Source organism: Lepidothrix coronata, unplaced genomic scaffold (genome assembly GCF_001604755.1).
Source record: "Lepidothrix coronata isolate B3197 unplaced genomic scaffold, Lepidothrix_coronata-1.0 Scaffold140, whole genome shotgun sequence".
Lineage (NCBI taxonomy): Eukaryota > Metazoa > Chordata > Aves > Passeriformes > Pipridae > Lepidothrix > Lepidothrix coronata.
The window spans coordinates 1728241-1754705 of record NW_016690320.1 but is presented as its reverse complement, the minus strand read 5'-3'; the positions used below and the strand labels follow the sequence as shown (position 1 = coordinate 1754705).

Sequence of the window (26465 nt, the reverse complement as noted above, 5' to 3'; positions counted from 1 at the left end):
GAAATGGAGAAGCAAAGAGGTCAACAGCCTGAGCACCCTTGAACAAAAGTTCCCTTGGAGATGTCAGCTGCAATCTCATTTGTTTCCTCTAACACTTTCAGGTCCCCCTGCTCCTTTCTTTAAAGCTCCTAATTCAGTGGCTGACAAATGATCATTTAAAAAATCTCTGTACAGGAATAACCAAGTCCAAATATGTCCACTGAAGATCACTAAGCTCTCCACCATTTGGGCTGGGACTAGATTCTGTAAAAGCCTTCATGGCCACCCACAGACACAGTTTTCACCAGCTTCTCAAAGTTAAGACCAGGCTGAAGTTTCATGTGTAGTATTTTCTCTTCCTGAAAACTTTGAAGTCAATTAGACTATTCTGGACTAGGTTTTTAGGGAAATATACTCATTTATTCTTTCTTTCCTGCAGTATATCTTTCTATTCCTTCATTCTCAGAGTATCCTCAGAAAGTATGAAATTATATCGTCTTCTCCACATACAGAATGGAAGTTATTGTGAGCAAGTTTCTGATCTATTCTAGTGCAGAAAATCAAGAGAAGAGGACTTAAATGGATGTGTGTTGAAAGGAAAGGAGAAGAAACTTCAGAAAAATACCCCAACATCCCAACACCACTCACCACCCCCAAAACTGAAAAGAGCCTTTTCCTTGTCCTGATTTTGCCACATTTGGTCTTGTTTCCATTAAAAAATAAAACAAAACTTTCTTCCCCTCTTGCAAGCACTCTTTAGAAATGCAAGGTCAGGAGACAGGGTCTCAAAGACAGAGAATCATCTTTGGCTGCTCTGGACCAAAAGAAAAAAAAAAAAAGGAAGAAGAAAAAAAGAAAAAAATTAGGCATGTGGTTCTGGAACAGCTTCCCTTTGGTGAGGCAGTTTTGGAAATGCACCCCTTCCTGCACATATGGATATCTCTGGAGGCAGAAGCCAACCTTACCACTGCCATTTATCTATTGGCTCAGAGGTTTTCAGTCCTATAAATGTTTGTTTTCTGGGCACAGGACACATCAAATAGCACAACAGACTCTCAACACTTAAAAATGTGGCTGGCTGTCTAAGCTTCCCTTCTTGGGCAAAACTGTGAATTCAAAATTATTATAATGAGCATCAGGAGTCTCTCTGACACTGATTAGTTTTTTCAAGGATGAAAGCAATCATTTCATCTCAGGATATATTGTACTTTATGAAAGACGCTCTTTCCTTTTGCTAAATGGGCAGTATATGTTCACTGTAAACTTTGCAAAGTGCAAACAGAAAGAGTTCACAATTAGAATGTCCACTGTCAAGAAAAAAAAACTCAAAACAGTCAAAGAAATTTAGCTCCTCAGAAGTCAATAAACACCCCTCAAAAAGTTCTTTTACATGCAAAACAGTAAGTACAATCTGACAAGGTGACTATCAGACTGTACTGTTGCCTCCTCACTTCTTCAAACCACTGGAACAGACACAGAGCTTGTTATCTATGACATATTAATGTGACAATAAATGGGATCCTGGGCAGCACCAATGTGCTACAGAAAATAACAGGAAGATCCTCACTGACAAAGTACCAACCCACAAGTGCCTTATTCTACAGTATTTTAGTTTGTTCTCCCACCCATCAGGAGCTCTTAGAGCCACACCAAGATGAGGATCCAGAATTGCAATGCAAGGGCATGCATCAGAATTCCCTATCTGTGAAGGAAGAAAGGACAGGATAATACACCCAGGTCTTTCTATTTTACTTTGGTCAAAGCAGGTAATGATATTCCAGCAATGCCACTTTCTACCTCTTGTAGCTGGTTGCAAGCTATTCACATGACCACACATAATGCCTTACTACACCTCAATCATTTATTAAGACCCAAAAACATACCACTACCAGCCCTCCCAATGAAATCAGACATACATATCACCTCAGGAGTCATCATTACCACTGTCTTAAAGGAACTAAAAGATTGAGGGTTAGAAAATATGTGGTTCTATATATTCAACAGTTTATTGATGGTGTAACTGCCATACCCTACTGAACCATGTAAACAACCATGAGAGATTTGATCTTTTCACTTCTGAAGGCATCCCAGCTGGGGTTTTCCCTTCTCAGTCTATCTATCATCCAGGCAACAGTGTGTGGCCACAGAAGGCACAATAAATGCTAATGCACTTATCAAGGAATTCCCCTCTGCTCTTCTGCAGACAAGGAGCGTAGGAAATAGGAGAGAAAAGGCACACAGTAAGCCACATTAACCAGCTTCAAAGCTGTTCTACTTGTGTGGCTGCCTGCATTCAGGAGAAAGAACACACCACTTTCTCCCTTGCAAGGCCTGCTTTCCTTCAGCAGTTTGCCAAGTGATTGCCTTCTAGTATCTCTGCTTAATCCTACAGATGCCTTTCTTTGGAGTTGCTGCCATTCTGTGAAGAATTAGTTCTGCTTAATAGCCCAACTGTTGCATAGGGAACATCCAGCACAGTTTTGCACTTTACAACATGAAGACAAGGATCAGAACACAAGCAGGATTTCGCAACAAAAGATGTGTCCCTTCACAACTATCCTAATCTGGCATTAAAAAAAGAAAAAAAAAAAGAACAGCCACACCAAAAAAACCCTCCTACACAAAGAAAAATAGAAATAGGAAATTAAAGATTTACAGATTTACTGCTATGATTCTAAAGATCCTCAAAGAACAACAAAAATGCAATAATCGCTCAGTGCAACACAGAAAAGACAATTTCAACATTGAGCAACAAGAGCCTGCAGCACTGTAAGCATAAATCTGCTCCATTCTGACCAATGAATTTCATTGTAGATGCCAGCAGAAGGGTAAGACCTCTATTTATCAGTCATGTACCTCTAAAAATAAATAAGCGCTATTCCTGGCTAAAATAAAACTAGCCCCTAAGTAGAATGCAAACCCCTCTCTTCACCTCACCCTGCCCAGCTCATCAATCAGGGGCAGCACCACAGAGCACATCCCAGGACAGCAGAGGGGCCCCACACATTCCTCTGCTGCACCGCCCACCTCTGAGCCTCCCCTCACATCTGGGGGAAGGCAGAGGAAGAGGTTCCATTTCATACAGTGGCAAACTGACACCGTGCTCCTATGAATGAGTGTAAGCTGATATGGCAGTGCTGGTCAGCCTTCAGCCTGTCAGAAATGCTATCCTTGAGAGATATGAGCACTCTCCCCGTTTTTTGCTTACAGTGTTTCAGAATCAGCATCCCTCAGGATGAAAGACAATTTCACCGCAAAACGCTAAGGAGAGGGGCTGGGAATTCAAGCCCTTCAGCCTCTCCAAATGTCAACATTTCAGCATTCCCATGGGGAAGGGAAAGAAGAAATGCCTCCACTCTCAAGGGCCAAATGCCTGCAGCTCATTACTCTGTCACCAAATGCCCCACTACTGCATTACACAGCCCAGAGATCTTGCCCCAAGAACAGTCTTTCTACAAAGGGGAGTAACTAACAGCTGAAGTCTGACTGTCCTAAAGTTTGAGAACAGAAGGGAGAAAACCAGAAACAAACTTCACACAAAAAAAAAAAACAAGTACCAAAAGGCATTGTCAGTAATACCTATTTACTGAAGCTACTTAAATCCTCTAATCAGGTGTTTATCTGAAAAATTCCGGAGGTAGGAGAGGGGGAAGAGTTTACAACTCTTCCAATTTTCACATAAAAGAAATCAGAAGTGCATATTGCCTACAGTGTTGTCAGAGTAGGTCACCTTGCTCTGACTATTGACTGTGTGGGTGGGAGGCAATTGTGGGATTGCTGGATTTCCAGTTTGCCCAGTGTGAGCAAACAGCCATGTTCTTTCTCCCTAAGTAGGTAATACCTCTGGTTATTAGATTACCTGTATTTTCTAATACACAATGACAAACCCATTTTTCCTTTCCATGATTTTTTGAAAAGCTCATTATTTATCTCCAATCCAAGGCCACCAGGGAGGCACTGAGGGAAATGTTATCTGGAGCACAGAGAAGCCAATACCCCCATCTCAGACATCAGCCTGGAACAAGCAAGCTCTGAGAAAGGGGAGTGATCCCCAAGAAATGCAGCTGAAGGCACAGAAAGAACACCACCAGATCTCCAAGAAAGAGGCTGCCTAGTCAACAGGTGTTTTATTTATCCCAGATTTCTGACACAGTTAGCAAGGTTATATCATCTCAGAGTTCCTTCCTCTCTTGTGCTCTTTAGTTAAGCCATTCGTTTACCCTGACAAATACAAAATTACCTCTTTTCCCTCAAAAAAGAGGGAGAGAAAAGAATACAACAGATCAAGCCTCACTGTATTTTCTTCTAAATTATGCACTTGAACTTCCATCAGTACAAGTATAACACCCTGGCCTGAAGCCAATCAGAAATCCCTCATAATGTGTCCAATAAGCCAAATCAAAACACTACATAGCTTATGAGAGTGGGGTAAAGAAACTTGAAGGTCGTATTTCATCTGCTGCAGCTCATCATGTTCATTCAAACAGAGGCAGGAGGTTAACTGGGGGGATCTGCTCTTTAATGCCTGTTATTTCCAGTGGAAGGAGCTAAGCAACAACATACTTTTCTCAGTACTTCATGAAGAGGACCAGCAAGAAAATCCTAATGCTAAGGAAACACAACCCAGCTGGAGGGCAGATGGACAGAGGAGCTGGGCAACATGATGAAGCTGAAATGCAGCTCCCTAGTACAACTCAAAGTTGGTTTTTGGATGCGTTAATTATAAAACTGAAGACATGACTTAAGTTTAATAAAGCATGGAAACACCTTCCTTGCTTTTTTTAAAAAAGGGATTCTAAACCAGCAGCTGAAAACAGAAAGACAGCTCTCCTGAACATTTGGAAAATTCTGGGTTTGTACAGCAAACTATTGTTCATCAGGTGAAAACAGGGACTAGAGAGAAAATACCAGGTTCTACCCTCAGCTTTACAGTTGCCTGTGTTTTCTGGAGGAAAGTAATTTATTATTTTGATCCTGTAGAATTTATTCTCTTCTCGGTTTTCTCTTCATATAAAACAGAGGTAACACACTAATCTTTTACTTACTTGATGCTTTCCTGTATTGCTTAAAACCATATATGAGAGGTAGTAGCAGCATTAGTACTCATATAACACACACATTAAAATAAAAAGTGAGATTAATAGAAATTAATATTCTTAACTCTCATATCACTAATGACAAAAATCTGTGGATTTTTTGGCAGAAAAATCGTGGGGTGGACAAATCATGGGGGGGGGAAACAAAAAACAAACCAAACCGAACAACCCTATTGCACTGATGGAATTGAAATCATCTGTCCCTCTACATCAGCACCACACCGCACTGATAAACTAAATCTCTCTTTGATTGAAGGCCGAATTAAAACAGAGCAATGCAGGAACTCTTCTGACCCAAAAGTAATCCACTCAATCATATAATACATCCCCTTCCTTTTAGTAAAATGAATAGCCCTCCATAGAACCTTTTTCTTCCTTGACAAGTCCTTGACAGAAGAATGTGAATCTGGACAGTTAAATGAATCAATCACCAGCTGCTAGTCTAGGGCCAAGATGGTGAGCCGAGAGGCCTGCCAGAGTTCACTGACCACTGGTCAAAGCAGGACAAAGGCTTTGCCTCTATGAATAGTCTGCTTCTGGGATCCAAAGGTCACTGAGCTGCCTTGGAAACGGTCCCCTTTGGTTATTTAAAGTTCTCAGGCTATTCTGCCACAGATATTATTGTTTCAGGTGGTCACCATCTTTCCTCATCACAAGTTTGTGAAAGGCCAGGCAAACATTATTTAGATAAACCAGAGACAATGGTGAACACGGCAGCAACTAAACAGCAATGAAAGGGACAATTAAAATAAATACAAATAATGCTTTACCCTTTCTCATAATTCCAGCTTCCAAACACGCCTGTGAAAAACATTCTCAGAGAAAGAAGGTTCCAGCACCCAAAGGTCCAGATCCCCAAGAAGACCCAGATGTACACATTGCACTGAAGGCACAAGGTCTTGAATACTTCACTGCCTTTGAGATTCTTTACATAAATGTGCCAGGTAAAAAAAAAAAAAAAAAGGAGGAAAAAAAAAAAGTATTGGGGCTTTTCTCTAGTCATGACTGTGGGGCTGTATTTCCAAAAAGCTGCACTATGGTTCAACATTAGGACCTGTAGCCCAACAAGTAGGTGGTACTCTAGGCTATGTGCTGGAGTAAATACTAGAGAGAACAGGCAGACTTGATGAAGGAGGAGGTGAAACCCACCATTGCTAACACCTCCACAGTACTGGAGCCCACAGTCCTGCATGGCACCTCAAAAACCTTCTCCTGTACACCAGCAATAAACCCAATTTCACCTCAGTCAGGTCACAGAGAGAGTAAAGTTTGCACTGACAAACACCAGAGAGTGTATAGATAAAACAGATATATATGTGTATATATATATATATATATAAAGAATATTACCTCAGGACCTTTATTCTCAAGTTAAAGGTATTGCTAAATACATGCTTAGACACCAGCCCATGTTTTGGTTGAATCAAAAAGTTCTGACAAACTTACTTGTCTTAGAAGTTGCCACAGGGCCCTCTGTTAACAAGGCTCTTTTCATGACACCTTGCCCATATAAACTCTAATACTTTGAAGCATCTTTATTACAGGGTTCTTTGTATTACATACATCCTTCGATAAATGCAGCTAATCCCTAAACTTCCTCACTAACACAGCATTCAGTATGTGTGCCTCTTACATATGTATACACACACAGTGTGAAAATCTCCAAACCCAAATGCTCAGAAGTTGGGAAACTGAAGAACCGAAGCTGTTTATGTAACTGATTTGCACTGTTTATATACATGCTTTAGGAAACAATACAACTGCACAATCACACTTCCCTCACTATTCACAGCACCAAATGAATGGTGCTCACATAATGAGCATCTATTCAATATTTTGTTTTCTCCTCTCTGTTCAGTGTGTGGCCTCATTCCCTGTTTATTACACTCTGTTAAGCACTGCCCTGAAAGCAGTTACCAACTTCCCTATGGCCTTTTATGCAGGGCTCTACACTACAGTTCTTCACTAGTGTTAATGCATCTACATTCAAACAACACCTTAAGATTACATTCTATTACTATTTTAATTTTACTGTTGGGTATGGACAAACAGTTGGATGGTGGACTGAAATATTCACTAAATTTATGTGTCCAGGACATTGATCCTTCACAATACTCCAGGTGTTGCAATCATGGACTGCTCTCCCAACTTATTGCAGCTCCAACTGATCAAACCTCAAAACCTCCTATCAAACATTGAGATCATAATAAACCCACAATCACAGACTTCCCACGAAAAGCAGGGACAGGCAGACTCATGTCACATACTGGAGAGGCTTTGGCTGAAGCAGCAATGTATTTTTAATGCTCTAAAGCACCCCTGACTAGGAGGGTATTCTTTGTCTTCCTGAAGTTCCCAAGGGAAGTCCAGGCCTCCTGGGTCAACCTTCCATGTCCTGCAGGATCATCTGCTCTGATGGGCACACTCTCTTGAGTCAGTCTTTCCCAGACCTTTAGTCCTCTCCTACTCCCAACTTGTACCCATGGCCATCTCCAAGCAAAACCAATCCCAGGCCTCTTTCCATAAGATTTTCCTGAGCACCAGCCCCTTCCCACCCATGCACTTCTGTTACCCGCCCTGACCTCCAGGCACATGAGACCGCTCACACCTCCACCTCGCCCTCTTCCCCTCCCAAACTTCCTCTCCAGGTAATTAGACCATTGTTTCCAGCTTTCCATGCCAGCTGGTTTCTCCGGGCAGTGTTAGATCACACTTCAGCTCCTCATTAATGCAGAACAGGAAAAAAAAAGAAAGCAAGTCTACATCTGTCTAGGACTGCTTAGAGGGAAAGCCCAGCTCGGTGTTCACAAGCACAAACAGCACCTTCTGTGTCTCCAGCAAGTCGAGCTGAGTGAGGCCGTGCTGAACATGTGCCCAAAAATAAAAAAGTTTGAGATTTTTTCCTCAGAACTTACAGGACAACCAGTTATAGTCACAGCAACAACAAAAGCTACTGCCAGACACAAAGACCACTTCCCCCACAAATCCCATGTCCCTGTTCCCTAAGTAGACATTCCCATGCTGTCCTGGTGAAAAACAAAAATACAGAGAACACAGTTTCATCTTAGATTTGTTCTAGGGAATAAATGAGTTTAGGATAAACAGTTCTGACAAAGTATTTTGTACTAAAAAAATCTAAAAGCAAAGAGATGGATACTGACATGACAAATTTCTACCCAAAAGGTTAACATCTCAGAAACTTAACTACTACAGTTCTGCAATATAAATATTTAAGAGGAGAATGCCACCAGCCCCCTTAGAATAGAATCATCATTTTCACACACACACACACAAAAAAAAGAAAAAGGCAAAAGAAAAGTCTAGCACTGGTATTTTTTTGGCAAGAATCATGAAAAGCATCAACAGGCTTCATCTCTACTATGCAAAAATAAGGCCTGGCAGTCAATTCTCTTTTTTGGGGCAGGTGTTTTTCCCATTGATACAACCCTGGGCTCTGCTATTCCTTCAGAAACAGCCTTGCTAAGAGGATTATAGCCAGGCCACGGTAACAATTCAAACCTATATCACCTTACCTAACACAAACATTTTGATTATTTTAAATCAAAGTAACACATCAGTGAGGTTATCTTCACACTGCTATTTCTTGAGATGGTCAGAGCTAATCTACCAGTTAGTAGCTCTTCCCAGAAAGTCCCAAACCCACACTACTCCTGCCTACTTACCTCGAGCCAGCTTTAGCAAATCAGTGGAGTTATTAAACTTCATGTTTCACTGCAGTTTCTTTTTTAATAGCTTCATGTTTATGTCATCAGTGGACTTTCATATCTAGTACACAACAAAAATCCCACAGGCTACTTACTACTAATGAAGGGTATTAAAGAAAATGTCAACATTATAAACATTCATCTAAACACAAAGCACAGATTTGGAACGTGCTTCATTCTCTCAGGGGGATCTACTTCCAGTATCACCTCTGGTGCTCAAAGTGTACGTGGCTCTAAAAGAAAAGAAATAAAATTTCTAAACTGAAGTGTAAGGAAATTCTTCATGAAAAATGTTTATTCTGTTCTTAAAACTGACAATTTTCAATAAAGTCTCTGACCATAAAGGAGCCTAATATAGTACCATGTGCTCCATAATGACACCTATTAGCAGATTAGATATGTTGCCTTCTATCCAGAGAGTTTCCTGCAGCTATTTTATGATAGATAATATATAGGTTCTTTTAACATGCATAGTTTTTATTATTTTGGTTTATTTATCTTAAATCTATGCAAACCCAGTAATTATATTGAGGGGCAAAGGGGGGATAAAGCCCTGTTTAGATTTCAGGGATTCACCATCTGAAAGCTTTTATTCTTCCACAGTGAAGGAAAGTTATGACCTTTGACACGTGGCCATGGTGCCAAAGAAACTGCTCATAAATGTGTGTCAGTAAAGAAGCAGAAATCAATAAATTCATTTAATCCACTGAACTATTATGTAGTGAGACACGATATATTTTAAAGAGCCAACTGCTCTACTCTTTCTCTCAAAAGATAAAAATTTTATGTAATGTATTTTTGGATATTCAATTTTTTTAAGGTTTTGAACCTGAATATTATCTCAGACCCATTAATAAATTTTTTAGTCAAATTATACCACAATTTGTGAAATCCATTTAGAAATATCCCTCATAACAGTTGGATTCAGGTAGCACAACAGGAACACTAGCAGGTGGGCAGACACCCTATTAACAACCTCTACCATCATGAGAGATAACAATCCACAGAAATCAAACACTGGCAGGTGTTAAAAGCGGGTATCTTTTTCCACACTGGGAAAAGAGCACACTGCTCAAGAGCAGAATGAATGAAATACTGTTCATTCCAAACACAGAAATTTGAAAAGACCAAGCAAGGCACTGCCCTACAATGTGTATTATGAAGGCTTCCAGCAATGCCTGGTCAGCCACCATACACTCTATGGAGAATCACCAATAAGCAACATCAGGTAAAGATTATGACCATTAAAACCAGGACTAACTGCCACGTGCTGGGGATGTCACAAAACTCCTATCAGCCCTACCAGGAATTCCATAGTTAATTTCCTGTACACTGTGGGATAAAATTGAGCTGCTTTTCTGGCACAGACTGGCTGAACTAATAACAGCAGTATCCACTTTCAACCTCTATTGAAGATCAATGATAAATCTGCTTGCAAACTGTGGGCCACAGGGCTGTTTGCATAAATAAGCATTACAAGCAAGAGGGGAAAAAAAAGCTGGTCATGTGCTCACTTAGGCTTTTGGAGAGGAGGTGGGGGAAGGAAGTCTCACCCTTGTAATTTGGGACACACTATGTACAAAGTTTCTCTCCTCAGGCAAAATGACAGAGTCGTGCCAGAACTCCCAGAGAATATTTCCAGTTAACATCAATTTACCGGATGTCACAGACAAGTTTAATGAACAAAATGATAAATGTCTGTCAATGGCTTCATAAAGTCAACGAATTCTCGTTACAAAGAACATACATAATGCACAGCTCTGCCTGAGGCACATGTTACACTTATTAGAGGTTTTACTAGAGATCTTCATGTGGACAGTGAAATGGTAATTTAATAATTTACACCAGTTAGTTTGCTGATAAGTGACCTAACAATTTATTAGTATGTTGAAGATTGTACAAGCAGGAGTAAGCATTTAAAATTCTTCTGCATGGTCGAAGACTTTAAGATAAATTTTAAAAGTTTCTTTGAAAGATAATGGCTTATTTGATAACTTCCAGTTGTAACAGGTTGTAAAACAAAAAACAATACTGTGTAACACTGAGCTGTTTGATAGCCATCACATTACTGTGATGGCTATCAAAATAGCTTTTTCTTCATCATAATTATTATATGATTTAAGTGACAGACAGACCACCTGAGACAAGATATTATACTTCTGGTCGAATCATTTTTACCTCATCTAAATTTGGGGTCAAAACTGACCTTAAAGTATCTCATGACACTTCCCTCCTCTGCCACAGCTGTGAAAATAAGCTCCACTGGAAAACAGCACCTCCTTCCAGTGATCAAGCAGGAATAAGCAAGCAGGGGTCACCAGAAGCAGTTTTGCAGATCCGAAGCAATGATATACCACATATGTGACAATTTGTAACAGAAAAGGAAAAAACAAAAACTAACTAAATGCAGCAAAACCAGCCTGCACCTGGTGAGAAAGAGAAAAGAATGGGAACATGGGAGAGGACAAAGATGAGAGAATTTTGAATGTTAGAACAGAGCAAATAAATGAAAAGCTCTTTTATTTGATACGTTTTCCTCTCTGTTTTAAGGTGTCCAGAAAGAGAATTACTCTCAGTACAGCTTAAAAGAACTGACCAACCCTCTTTGTAAAATCTGCTGATAGAGGACTTCTATGATTTTAGAGGGAGAAGATGGAACACTGTTGCTTCACAGGAGAAGCTCATGCTGCAAAGGCTGAGATGCAAGTTGTTCATCTAAACTTATTTTATTTCATTTTGTCTTTAATCTGAAATGGCTCAAAGGAGAGCCAAAAAAAAAACCAAAAAAAACCATAAAGGTTTTACACAAGAAATTCTGATCTCCTGAAATGAGAACAAAGAACGCAAGCAATCTATGCAACCAGGATTATTATCTGAAGACACTAAAAATCCAATCTGAAGATACAGAGTTGCTTCTGCTCACAGAACCCCCTCCAGTTTCCAACATTCATCCATGACTATATACAAGACATACACCACAACCTGTAAAGACTTAGTTTAGCTGCCCCCAGCTATGTATTAAAAGAACACCAGATGACACTTTTAATGCTTGTAATGACTTTCACGTACCTCTTATGCCTGGTCAATCAGGTAATTATTTCTTTTAAGGCTCACTCTCATAAGCAAATGATTTCAAAATTCAGCTACTGTGCCTCAGAGTTAAAGAGTAAATTTCCATTACACATACTTCTATAAGATAAATTATTGCTATTAATAAATTCAAAATCCTAATTTTAGCATGTTCTGAGGGTAGGGGACTAGGATAAGTTTTGCTGTTTTGCCATCAATGTACCACTCAGAATAGCCTGCAGCTAAAGAAAACCTCTTTTCTCCTTTCTAAAACATGGTATTTGTCCCACCTAAAGCTGCAACTCAGAAAACCTTGCACAGAATGGAATCTGTTGCCCATTCCAGCACCTGCTTAAAACATGGGCTTGGCAAAGACGTTCCACATCTGAACATAGATACAGTGAATTGCAGTGTTCTGAGACAAAACCCAACCCACCAGCAGTCCCCTGACATCAGTCAGTACATAGGAAGTTTTCTTCCTAAGATTCTCTAGATGGGAAAATATATCAGAGATCCTCTCTAGAGGGTTAGAGTCATGCTTTTCACAAAACATTGCTGTCACCATTCTAAAACAACAACCATCTCAGACCTTGCTGTCCAGGAGAACTTTACCAGGGCTCAGGTGGCAGACACTGCTTTCAAACTTGGTTGTTCTCAAAGGCTGAAAGTGTAATTTACTCAGTGGTATTCCACCACTGAAAAAAAAATTGGTAAAATAGGAGTCAAAATGTAACTGTAAAGTCCCGAGAGGAAAAGTGTTGATCACTATTGTCCGTTTTGTGTTCCAGGGGTCATTCCTTTCCTCAAAACTTTGCCTACATGCAGAAAAAACAACGTCATAAGATCATTTTCAAAGAGTTTATGGGAATGAGTGTATTCTCATCCCTTTAGTCAGAGGAGGAAATCATTTTATGCAGGTATGAATGCAAGAACCACGATTACAGAAGGTTAGATAACAGCACTCTTTGCTGACTTCCTCCCCAGTAGCTTAGTCCCCAGTAACCCTGCCAGGGTTGGTGAAGCAATACCTTGGTACATGGCAACTTTTGCCTCAAATGATTAAATTCTGATAAAAGCTTGTTATCAGCATTTCTATGTTTTTTATAACAAGTTAATTTTCAGTATTTCATTTCTCACATTGCATTCTACTGCTCTGACATCCAGCAAATAAGAGGGTAGTCACTGAATACTACCACAATGGCTACAATGTTCAGCCTAGAAGTAAATGTAACTTCCTCAAGCTTAACTATTGCAAAATTTACAGCTTTCTCATCAGCCAAACTCAGAAAATACCCTCACCACAGTGGGAGTTCTAAAAGTTGTTCACTGCAATAGTGGCACAGAAAGACTCAGGAACCCTGAAATCTTTACCCCATAAAGTAAAAGATTGCACATCCTGTCATTTTTGGGTTATCATACTAAGAATCTAAGAGAACTTCAGGAGCACACAGCAGACCTGTGTGCCTCTGGGGGGGAGGATACTATTTCCCTAGGCTGCAGATGCAGTCATGTATCAGAAACCCCCTACCAGAAGTGCAAGAGATGGGCACCTGAGAAACAAGCACTTTGAACGGGGCCTCGAGGTGCCAACTGTATTATCCAGATGCCACTCAGATTATTTTGCCTTTGTGAGTATTCATGTTGTTAAAACTAAAAAGACTTCCCCTCACCTAAGAAGATCAAATTTGATTTCATTAAAAAAAAAAAAAAAGAAAAAACCCACAGAATTATTACTGAGAGTGATGAAACAAAGTAAAAGCAGCAGAAAAAAAAATCTGTCTAGTAATGTTTATTTATATTTTCCTCTAATAAATTAGGAAGGCCACCTCCCTCCAAAATTTTACATACAGAAAAACCAGAAGAGCTTATAATAATTCCATACAGTAAGTCACAGACAAACCATCCACACTCAGGTGGTTCCACAACCATCTCCTTCCTAAGTCTGCTGTTTACATCTTTACAAAGTAACTATTTAATCCATACAACCAAAAATTGTTTCCACTACAGAAGTAGGTTTTGGAAGGCTGCCAGATCGATTTCTAACTCCCAGCACAAATCATGTAGTGCAATTTTTTTTCCTACCTCTAACTCAATTGCTGAAACAATCAACTTTAAAATGTAGATGCTGTTTAAAATGCTGCTGCTTAAAAGCTACCTAGAGGTTGACCCTGGTAACTAATGCTGACCATACAAACCACACTTACTCAACAAAATGTGGAGTCCTGACATTGTTGATTACTTTTTCACTTAGGTGGTGATTACCAGTTATAAAGACTGGAAGTAATCAATCCCAATTTAACAGCTGGGCCTATTGATGAAGAAAAAAAAAATCCAAAAAACCCAAAACAATGCAAAACTAAACAAAAGATTATGTCCACAATTTTGGAGATAAAATGTGGAAAAAATCCTGAGAAAAACAAACAAAAACTAAGCACAAATTGTCCAACAATGGATATGACCATATTTCTGTAGGAAAAAGCTTAGTAACTTTTAAATTCTTCCTCCAAGATTCTCTTTTGTCATTGCCTTAAATTGTTCTGCACACCATCAATAGCCACAGCTGTTAAATTGTGAAGACGTGACAACAAGTCTCTAGGCAAACAACTGCTCAGAGTGAGATCCTTTTCTTTAGGATAATCAGAGCTGGCTGACAAAAGGGGGCCTTATTGAATGCCCTTTCAACAATTTCTACACCAAGAAATGCAGAGAAAGAGGGAGGGGGAAGAAAGGGAGCAGTGGGGGGGAGCACCACACCGCAGGAACAGAGCAGCATCTTTTGCTGCCATACATTGCTTCACAAGTAGAAAAGAAATCCCCACAGGTTAGTGGACACATCACACACACAACTTGCAGCAGGTAAGAACTGAGTGCTTATAGTCATAGCTCTGAACAACACCTAGCACGGTACTGTGTTTCCCTTCAACATTTCTCATGTAGGTGAAGGTTTTATTAGCTACAGAGTACATTGCCAAAAAGATTGAGCATTCTTTCAAAAAAAAAGCTGGTAAAAACTTTATACATTAAGTTACGGTGATAAAAACTCGTAAAAATCCCAACAGCTTTGGTCTTACTAGCTAGGAAGAAAAGCAAAGGCAGGGAACACCTCAGTTTGGCGTTATGCTTGACACAAATTTGAAAATGGGGTGTTGAGGAAACCCATAAAAAGCTCACTTCTCAAGTAAGGTGGCAGTGGAAACAAACAGTGTTTGTGTGCACTGAACAAAGTTTTATATATATATATTTCTTTTTATCCTGATAACAATATAAAAGCCCATCCTTTAGTCTGTGGAAGAGCTCTTACAAGTGCAGAGCAGTCACTGCTGAAAGTACCAAAAAAAAAAAAGAAGAGAAAAAAAGGAACTAGTGGTTATATCTTAAAAGGATGCTGACAGTGTCTTCTGTAAAAGTGCTGTGGGGCTTCAGGGGGTCAAAAGATGCCTGGGGGAGTTCTAGAGGAAAATCCCACAATGAGAATAGTTAAGAAGGAAAATATTTCCCAGTTTTCTTGTTTCTTCAGGATATTTCAGCTAAAGAACAAAAATCTTACTGTTCTTCTTCACTGTTATCAAGTGACATTGCTAACTAAGACACTGAGCCTCATCGTCCTGCCTTAAATACTGGAATTCAAACGTACTGACATTTCAGCAGCCTTCTGCTGTCCCCACTAAGCCTTCCCACCTCCACATCAGTCCTCTCAGTTACATCAGTGCAATCACTGTGAGTGGCTCCAAGACAAACCATATCAGGGAACTCATTTGGGTTAAACACCATCTTTTGGGTTAACTCTATTATTTTAACCCAGCTCAGTTCCCTGTTCAGTTAGCCACACATGCAGCTGTGCCCACACAAGGAACAGCACAATGCAAAAGTGGGAACAAACAGCTGGAACTGCCAAGAAAACATGATTGTCACAGCACAGAACAAGGCTCAGTTGGATGCACTCTTTAGTGGAAATATTTAAAAGCAGAGCAAAAGATGTTATTAGGCTATAAAAACATAAATATAATCAATTATTGGCAGGAGAGTGGGACCAGCAGTCACATCACTGCTACAGCAGATAAACAAAATTCTGAGTTTTCCCCAAAGTATAGCCTGCAATGTGTAAAGGGCCCAGTGTTTCACAAACTGCAGTGCAGTGAGCACACACAGTTTCCTCCAGGAGCATGTTCCCAAAAACCTTCTGCTTGCATAACCTTTCACTCTTGTGAAATGTAGAAACCTGTACATTTCTTGTAATTCACAAACGTTAAAGTCAATTCAGCCAAGTTAGGAGAGGAGAAAGGGTTATCTAGGAATGTTGTTTATATACCATCCAACCATCTTAAGACTTCCATTTCCACTTTTTTGTGAAAAGGAAATAAACAATGAGCATCCTGTCCAATCACTACACTGAATTACTGCCTTCAGAACATGATCCACTTTCTCCATTTTTCCTTAATACTGTCTTATTGGAAATTTAAGTTTTATTTTTAGACAGGATCTTAGTTAACTGTGGTTAAATTGTCACAATTTAAAAATGCAGGAATACAAAAATCTCAGCTTGTTTTCTTTTGGCTGATTCGAAGTCATACAAAAAGAACTTTCTCCACTGTCTACATTCCTCTTATATTCCATTAAAAGAGACCTCTCAGTAGCAGTGGCAGCAGTAAGTTGAATTTTGAGTAAGTCATATTCTTGACTATTATCACTTTACCCCCACGTGTAGCCTCACAAAGAAGCACACAGGACCTCCTCCTTTCCCCCCACATCAATCAACCTGCTTTGGAAGCAACTACAAGCATGTACTCAAACTAATATTTAGTTTTACCTAAGCACTACCTCAGCACCACAGTTTCCTTTTAAAAAGTAGGGGGATCTCACAAAAAAAAAGCCCTAAATTAGTCAAATTCTTTTGTGCATGGATGAACAACAGGAAAGCAAAGCCTTGGGGCCTCTGGGGAGGAACCCTGTCCCTGCAGACCTACTCTGATGTGCTCAGGAGATAAGGCTCCATAGTGACACTTAAGGAAAGGCCTGCTCACATTTGAATTTCTGCATTCCTCAAGAACAATTCATGGCAATCACTAACTTTGCAGAGGAGCTACATGAAAGCTTTGGCCAATGAATGAGGGTCATCTGCTCTTTATCACAAGGGTAAACCTCATCCTGGCCAGTTTCTAACCTTTTAACCCTGTGAATTCTTAATTTGCACATGAATAATGGGATTCTAGCCAAGAGTGCAACCTTCAGCTTCCAGTTTCTAACTTTAGAAACCAAGACCTGATCTCCTTGTGTGTTCAGATCTTAAACTCTTGGACAGATTAAACTTTTTGATTTCCAAATGCAACACTAAACATTACAATTCTGAAGCAAAAGATAAGCTTATTGGCAAAACCTCTGACCAGGCAAAGTAAAAGAACATCCTCGCACCCTGCTGCTACCAGTAACTGAAGAGAGCATTTGCTTTTTTCCTCCAAAGAAAGAATGCCCATTTAATGCCTATTCTCTCCCTGTTTAATATGTATAGTTCCTTCTGTACCCTGACCACAAGGTAACTTGCCTTTGCAGCAACTGCTTCTAAACAAAATTATAAGGCTACAAAATGCACCACAAGGCTTTCATTTATTTCACTTAAAATGTCAGCAAAGTTCAATCAACTCATGATAGGCAGAAACACTGTGAAAATGAGAGAGAAAACTAATTTTGCATATGTGTTATGGGCTTCAAATTATAACCATACAAACTACTGCCTAATTTCACAGCTTTACAGTAAAGATGACATTCTGAAACCGGTCAGATCGGTGCTTGACTAAAGAGAAGAGACTGCTCCATAGGATAACTTCATGTTTGACCACTAGTTAACCACTTAATCACTAAGTCAACAACACCTACTGTGATCATTATGGATCCGCTATCTCTTCCAGTTTTCTCCAACAGCCATAGAAAACCTTTCAAGTATTCAAAGAAGAAAAAGAAGCCTTTTGTCACAGTCCTACAGAGGAGCAGAGGAAGGGGGGAAAAAGGGCTGCAAAACAAGAGTCTCACTCCACAGCATGTAATCTATTGGTTCACAAGAGAAAATTAACAAAACAAAAATCAAACTATCTTTCTGGTGAAATAATGCACACCCAAGAAATAAATATTTACAGAAGTGCAGCACTATCTGAATAAAATCAGATATTACCACTGCATTACTATGCTGTGCTACATAGCACTCTGTACTATTCCAGAAGTTCTCTGATAGTGAGCAAAGAGCTCATCCTGCAATGTCTCTGATTTAAAGTGGCCCTGAATTTTCCAGTGCTACACACAAAATCCATCAGCCACTGCTTAGCTTTATGTTGGTTAACAACAAAAAAAAAAACCCCTTCCTCTTAAGAAGAGTTTTCTTCAGTCTAATTATTAATGGTGCTGACACTTTGAAACATAGTGATATGAGAATTTAAATGTCAAAAATATTAATACATGTTTCACCATTTCACCGAAAGTCCCCAAGTATTGCTCGGTCTGTCAATCCTGTATGTGAGTGACATGCCATGACACAATGAAATAAGTAGGCAGGTTTTTGAAATCGAGAGTTCAGAGTTTCGCATTCTTACAGCACATGAAAACTCATCACTTACTTGGAGCCACCTGCTTCCAGGCTGGTTTTGAATGGCCCAATGTTCTGGCTCACTGAACAAGGTTTTTCACACCTTCCTGGGGTATCTTATGGACAGTTTTTACAATCAGTTCAGAAGCACACAGAAAAATCTAAGAAATGTCAACAATCACGCATTTTTTAATGTAAGCTAATGTACCAATTGTATTAACTAGTCACAGGTTGAATTTAGGAAAAGCTACAACTTACAACTAATGTGAAGTTTCCACAAAGGTACCAGCACCACAGTTTTGTGCAACTTGCTACTAAGAACAGGGTCGAAGAGGTCAAAGGAAGTCTTTTCCTATTAGATTAAGTTCATCAGTTAAGTCCTATTATAGAGGGAACATGAGAAGACTACATAAACTGTGTACTCTCTGTGTTATACTTTCTTTGAAATGGAAGTTTTCTTTACTTTGAGAAAATTTACTTTTCTTTGAAAGGTACATTCCCACGTACTTTTGGGAAGCAAAAGGTGATAGTGTTGTAGCAGTCTAGTGGCAAAGCTCTGTGCTGCCATGGAAGGAGGCACAGGATTCAGTTCCTGACACACATCTCTTGCTCAATACGTTTAAAGATGGTAAGAAAACAGAGGGTAACAAACACCCGGGGTCAGACTGTTAAAGCCATAAAGGCACTCAGACACAACTATTTCCTTCACCATTGATCCAGCAGTAGGGAGTCACCCTAGAAATGTGACTCTCACTTCCTAGTGGAACCACACAGCAGGCCCAAAAGGGACAGCACCCACATCTGCTTGGCTGAACACACGTGCCAGAAAAGCAAGGCCTTAGTAATATAAGCCTCACAGTTGCCCAGAAAACCTTTCCCCTCTTTTCTCTCGCAAAGATAGACATCTATATTAATCATTCTGCCCTGCCCCAAGATGGAACAACACATCAAGCTACTGAACAAGGAATTTTTTAGATTTTTTTTTTAATCAGATTTGAAGATAACCCTTGTAAGGCTGCCAGAACAGCACCTGGGAAACAAGACCCATGACTTCTGTAGCCCATTGTCAGCATAATTCTGCATCACCACCTGCTCCCGAGATTGGTGACACCCACGAGCCACCCACACGAGGCACCACTGCTCAAGAGGCCTCACAGGTGGCAGAGCCTCTCCTGCCACATCAAGGACCACCGTACGTTTTTCTCATACTCTTTAAACATTGAAAAAGAAACAAAGTTTCTACAGAATTGCTCTGTACTTTTATACTTTAACTTTTCAGGTACATAATCAATATGATAGATTGTTGTGTGCTGTTCAGGGAATTGCCATCACAAACTCATGAGCAGGTTAATAAACAAGAGCTGGGACTTACTTGCTAGAGTGAGGTGGCTTTTTTGGCTGAGAATGGCCCCATATTTGTTCAAAGCTAAACACTGGTAAAATCCTTCATCAGACAGCTCTCCTTTTTTTCCTTCCACCTCACTGATATACAACGAACCATTGGATAAAGTGTAGATCCGTTCATTTTCAGATACTTTGCCTCCATTTTTCAGCCATGTAATAGTTATAGGAGCTTCACCACGGGCTTGGCAGTCTAAAACCACCGGATCCTTCCTTGAGACAGTAACGTCCTGAGGCTCTTTCGCAAAAAACAGTTCACTAAAGCACCACACTCCTGAGAGAGAGAGGAAGAAAAAAACATTTTGCCTGTAAGGATAGACGTGTAAACAGAGACGTGCAAGTTACCAAGCGCACTGCGAGCCGCGAGTCATCCTCGCGGCACGAGGCAAAGCTCTCGCTAACACACGCTCCGAACTCGGACAACTCCCGGCAAACTTGGTGCTGACTCCAAGCAGCGCGGAGCTATCGGGCTGTAAAACGCCCCGGTGTTTGCCCGCTCTATTTCAAACGCGCTGTGCCCCGGAGAACCAGCGCCCTCAGCATCGCCGCGGCCCGGGCGATGCCCCCGCGGGGACCCGCAGCGGAGGGGCGGCCGGGCAGGTGCGGCCGCTCGCTGATTTTACAAGGCTGCCAAAGGAGCCGGAGCGGGGCGCGTCGTAAAAAGGTTGATCTTACAAGGAATCGTCAGCCAAAGCCCCTCGCCGGAGCGCGGAGGGTCCCCCCGGCGCTCCTCCCGCCCCGTCTGCGCGGCGCGAACAAAGCGCGGGGCCGGTGCCGGTTCCCGCTCCCTCCCCGGCCGGTCCCGCCGGGCAAACGCGGGGTAAATAAAGCCACGTGCGGCGGCCCCGGGGCTCGGTCGGACAATGGTTCGGCCGGGCTCACCTGGCAGCGGCAGCAGCAGCAGCGGCAGCAGCAGCAGCGGCGCCATTCAGCGGGACGCGGCGGACATGCCCCGCCGGCCGCCCCACACACACCGGTCAGCGCCCGAGGGGAGGAGACTGCGCACGGACGGAGCGGCCCCGGCGCGCCCGTCCCGGCCCTACTCTCCGCATCCCGTCTCCATTGGCCTTTGGGGATGAGAGGGGCGAGGGGCAGGGCCGGGTGGAGGAGGGAGGGAGGGGAGGGAGGGATGGCGGTGGACGGGGCGGGCCGCGGGGCGGGGGGTCGCGGCGGACAATGCCCCGGAGCGGGGGGCGGTGGGACCGGCCGACCACGAGCACGAGGGGCTGTGGGAGCCGGCGCCATCTGGGCCGAGCACGGTCCCCGAGATGTGGCTTCTCCCGGACAGCACCGGGACCCGACGGCAGCTCCCCGGCGCCGAGCCCCTCCAGCCGGGCAGGAGCTCTTTGCTGGCCGTGCCTTCCCCGAGCATCGGCAACATGTGCGCTTGGCCAGACCCGGCCGTGCCAAAACCAGGGCTGCCCATCCCGAGCACCGAACCGGTGCCTCCCCGCGCGCTGAACCCCGCAATATCCGGTGCGGATGCAGCGGTGTCCAGGAGTGCCAGAGCACCCTCACGCCCAGGTGAAACTGGCTTTCCCCACACACGCAGGCAAATATTCGAACGTGAGGATGGGCTTCGTAAGAAATGAGAAGCCGATTATGTCAGTGGTTCTCACTAACCCCTTCCTACAGCCCCGATAAAAGCAGCTCCAGATGGCCACGCAGGACAGCGCTGTGCTGCCGCGGATGAGCTTTTCTTTACTTGCCTCCTCAAAAAGAGCCTTAAGTTTACCTCTGCCTCAAGTCCAAACTAGCTTGCCAAAATGCAACCTAAACTGCAAACGTATGGCTTGAGAATCATGCTTCACCACCCTCTGGGTAATGTGGATGGGGAGATACCATCAAATGCTGCCGCTATCATTTAAGCTTTCAGTTTCACCCCTGATTTTACTCCATGTTTGCAGCCAGTGATTTCTAAGCTCTTTTGTCTGTTTAGAGTTCTAGTTTCTAAAGATACCACGTAGGAAGGCATCTTCTTACTCAGCAGATTTGCCCCCTGTTTGCATTCATTGTGAGAGCTGCTGACTTCAGTGACAGGCAAGTTTTTACTGCTTTTTGTTCCTGCCAGCGCTGCAAAGCTCACTGAGTCGGGAGCTGGCAGCCAAACCGGTCCCTTCTGCTGCATCATCACCGGGACTGGCTATAGCCTTAGTCAGTGACTCCTCTGAGGGTCTTTGGGAGAAAATCAGAACTACCAAAATGTGACGTAAGCCATAGTCTGACCTACATCACCTTCCTCACTTGTCAAAAATACCTGAGCAGAAGAATTCATCTTGTTCTGATCTTAGCTGGAGTTTTCAGGAAAGGTAATTAGGAAATATTTGATTTACATGCAAAGCACTTACCCAAAAGGCAACCAGGCAGTTTCACAGTCACTTTGCAGAGCAGGACTGCAATGCACGTAGGACCAAATACAGCAACAGGATCCACCTGACCCAGTACTTTTCGATTTTCCTCGGTGTTTTAATTCGTTTAGTTGGAAAAGTGTGAGCTATGAAAAAAAAAGGTATCACCTACAAGCAATTTTGTTTATATTATTTTTGAGCATTAATGATTAAATGTTCATTCTTTCTTGTGGCAAATTCACAACTTCCATCTGCAGCTCTTGCTAGTACTGTACTCTCTCCTGCTAAATTCTGGTTCACCAGTGTGACCTGAGTTTGAGATTTCCTACATGACCTCAGCACATCTAGAAGACAAACACAACCACAGGGAATGCAGTACCTGGTAACATTTCTAAGCTGTGTGCTTTGGTCATTTAGTGGAGTGGCTGGGACCGTCCCTGGGTAGATGTAATTTCCCTGCAGATCTTTTCACTGCTTCCTGCAGGCATGAGTGGGTGGCTGAGCTGTACTGCCCAGCACTGGACACTACCCCTCCTTGCTCAATTAACCAGCCCTTTTTCAAGAAAGAGCTGGTCTCAGTGGAAGAGGGGACAAAAAAAGCCAACAGAGACAGAGCAAGTTGTAGTCCTGTCCTACTTGTGGACTGGTTTGCATTAGCTGTGTCCTCTGTGCTCATGTCTATTCTGGAGTGATGGGGAAACCTCTTTACTGTCTCCTTGGACTACACGGTCCCAGTAGGAGTTTTTGCCTCATGAGATCAAATGCAATATTTGTCTTCAGTGGCTTAACAAAGGAACTGCCTCCCAGTGGAGCACTCCCTGTGCCTGAGTCTGGGCAGCTACAAATACCAGTATTTTCATTTGCACATTTCTGTTTAACAAAACAAGTCATAAAATCCCTATTAGAATTAAGCAGTTCAGTAACTAGATAAGCATAAACTCTCCCCATTTAATTTGTCAGAATTCATTATTTTAACACATTTTCCAGTAATTAATTGGGTTAAAGATAGTGCAGACTTGTGATAACATATCTAAATTCATACTGAGCTGATAAAGTCATTGAACCACAGTTCAAAGGCACTGCCAGTTGCAACTTTGTCAAATACATCTTGTTAGTAAATATGCAGCCAATGAACACAGCTATCTACTTGGCCAACCATCTCAGAAGCATTACCTTGAGAAAGCCAGAAAGGCAGTCCAGGAGTACAAGATGTTGCCAGCCAATATAAACAAAGCTATGCCTACTTTGCTGCAGGGCAGCAATTTTTCTTCTGTCACCAACATAGACTATTTTTGCTTGATTCAATCTGTATTTTTGGCTGTGCAAACTGCCCCAGTTTTTATGGTTCTTTTCAGATCCATGTAAACCCTTCTCTATGCTTTCTCTTAGATTTTTGGGTCTGCAAACAAGCTGCACACATCTTTTAAAGAAATAATGACTTGTAATACTTGAGCAGTCAGCTCCTCAATGTCTTAAAACCCAAATCACTAGTAAGAGCTCTCTTTGAAGTGCTACCAACAGCTCGAATAACAGCATGCTGTCCAGGTTGCTGTCTGTAAATAACCTGATTTACCTTGTGCTGCATTTCAGCCTCAGCCCTGGCCAGACCAGTTTATATGTTTCCTGAAAAGAAAGATTTAAAAAATCTGATTGACATGAACAGATCTAACTCTGGGCTTTTCTCCATGCTCTTCTGCCTGTGTGTAAAGGCAACTGGTAGTCCATCCAGGACTAATAAACTGGGCTGGGGCTATAAAATCCAGAATTTTGGTACCATTATGAACCAGAGAGGGATTTTCCAAATGAATGAAATCTCATGACCATGGTGTCATTTCATCTAAAATGTTACCAACATCTCTAGAAAGTAAACTGGTAGGCAGGAGTCTTCCCTGGGATGGAACACAGCAGCCTCAGGAAAAGGAAAGAAGCTGAAAATTCACTTGTAACTCAAGCTTCACAAGGTGAACTCTGTATTTATAAGATCGCTGCAGCCACAAGCCCAGGGTGGAGAATGCAGTTTCTTCCCAAGTTAGAATAAAGTATTTCTTAGACAATTTATATACCTTTCAGCATTTCATCCCTATCTGAGAAAAAGAATAGCACCATGTTAGTTCTCTTGTCCCTGTGGTCTGGGAGAAGCTGTCACAGCAGCAGGGATGGTGTTTGGCATGGCCACAAACTCCCATGTGCTGCCATGTCCCACCTGATCTAACAAGCTCAGAGATGAGAAAGTTGCTTTGCCCACAAGATCCATTCTCCAGGTTTGGCTTCACATAGCCCTGCTCTAACACCATAGTGTCGTGGCACAGAAAAGCATGGGGACAAACACCCCGGGTGGGAAACAGGAGAGCTGGGAAGAGAGCTGTTTATAGCAGTATGAGCATCCCCGTTGGCATATGTGCAATCACAACACTATCCTCAATTAGCTGTAGCCTACAAGAGGTGGTGGTAGGGTCCTGGAGCCCAAATCCATTTTCAAACCGACATATAATCATCATCCTGGTCTCCTCCCACAGGCTCAGCCCTTCCCTGCTACCAGTGCCACCTCACCCTGCTACCAGTGCCACCTCACCCTGCTACCAGTGCCACCTCACCCTGCTGGCAGGGTCTGCCAGGTGTCACTGCTGCTGTGAAGTAAGCTGAAGCTACAGACACCTAGGGTGGAGGAGAGGTACCATCACCGGGGCAGCTCAGCGTGGCTGCAGCAGTATTGGAGCTGCAGTGCTTTTCCAGGGCAGGCTGAGAGCAGGGGTAATTGCCAGAAACCCATTAACTGCAGGGGAATTACAGCAATTTGCACCAGGCAGCTCTGCCTTCAGACAGTCGTCCTCAAAGCCAAGCTGAGGGGCTGCCACGACGCTGCTCTCCTGGCAGGGTGTCATTAACTCTCCTTCTCAGGGAAGCCTCTTTTGTCTTTACAGTTCTTGCTCTGAGTGTTTTTGATCTGGTGTCACTATAAGCATGTTTAGACACTTTCTTGTTTCTCATGCCAAACTCCCAGCCCAATTACAACTGTATTCACAGATTTTCAGTGTGTTACATACACTAAGTCTATTAAGACCCACCATACAAATGTTGACTTTCGGCACATTTGGTCACTTAGTAGATTCTTGCTTCATTTTGAACCTGTGTACAGTTACCATCTCCATTGCCTTCTCAAAGGAGATTCACTCCTTCCACGAGCAGATGGGCAAACATACTTTGGTCTGAGCCCTTGGGATGCTAATGAACTTTCTCTCCAGGGAGCCTTCCTGTACAGGAAAAGCACACCTTGACAAAGGGATTTTAACACAAATCTCATCTGGTTATAAACCAACAAACACCAAAGTGGAAGGAGTACAATAATTTGCTACACTAGCATTTTTTCCTCCTTCCAGCCACCTTCCACAATAGTGCTCCACTGGCCCAAATCACGGGGTGCACCTTGGCTGGGTTGTTCTAGAGTGCCCCAGAGGCAGCCTCCAGGTGTTTGCCCCCACCCCTGAAGGCTCATCACACCAGAATGAAGAAGAACCCTTGCCATGGATTTCAGCAGGAGAAAGACAACACCCCAACATCCTTCCCTTCTGCTGGAGGTAACCACAGGCAGTGTGGAAGAGCAACTTCACAGGGATCTGGCAAAGTACATTCCCTCATTCTTCCATGCCAACTTCCTGCACAGCACAAAGCTGTGAAAAATACCTAAGTATTTTTGGTCAGTCAGTCAGTCTGCTGTTTCCCAGATGCAAGCCATCAGGTCTTGTTGGTACTTTTAACAAACCACCCAGCTACAGCTACAGAGAAAGGGCCATACCTGATTCCAGAGGCACTCTTGCCCTTACATACAGTGTAAAGACCTTTTGGTGTGGAGTTTGGATTTACCACAGCTTCAAGCTCTCTCTTCTGGCCTTCGCACCACAGCTGATGCTCCTCTGCCTGCAGTGAGCTTCTCTGGACACAATCTGCCGACAGTCCTTTCTGTTTTTCAGTAGAACTTGTTTTCTCCTGGTTTATCTCCCTAGCCTGGCTCTTAGGTGCAGAAACAACAGGGTTGCCACATGCAGCTGAAGGTATGGCAATAGCATGGGACAGTGGCTCCGATCAGCCAAACCACCGGGAATGTTTCCCAGGCCAAGAAGCCTGCACACTTCTGCCATGCCACCTTGGGCTCTCAAACAAGGACCTGAGCACTGTTTACTTCCTCTGAGCTCAGGGGTGCTCAGCACTCCTGGGAGGAAAGTCCTCAGCACTCAGCTGGCTTGGGACTGAGGTGACAGCAGACTGGCAGCAGCAGCTG

The 26465-nt window shown here is 42.5% G+C and overlaps 1 protein-coding gene across 1 annotated transcript in view; it reads right to left on the bottom strand.

The window, feature by feature from the left end:
* PRTG (protogenin) overlaps window positions 1-20790 on the bottom strand; it is a 78408-nt gene extending 57618 nt beyond the window's left edge. The window contains 2 exon segments of the mRNA XM_017827453.1: window positions 19813-20115; window positions 20724-20790. Coding sequence (XP_017682942.1) covers window positions 19813-20115; window positions 20724-20790 — 370 coding nt within the window.
* Window positions 20791-26465: the final 5675 nt, after the last annotated feature.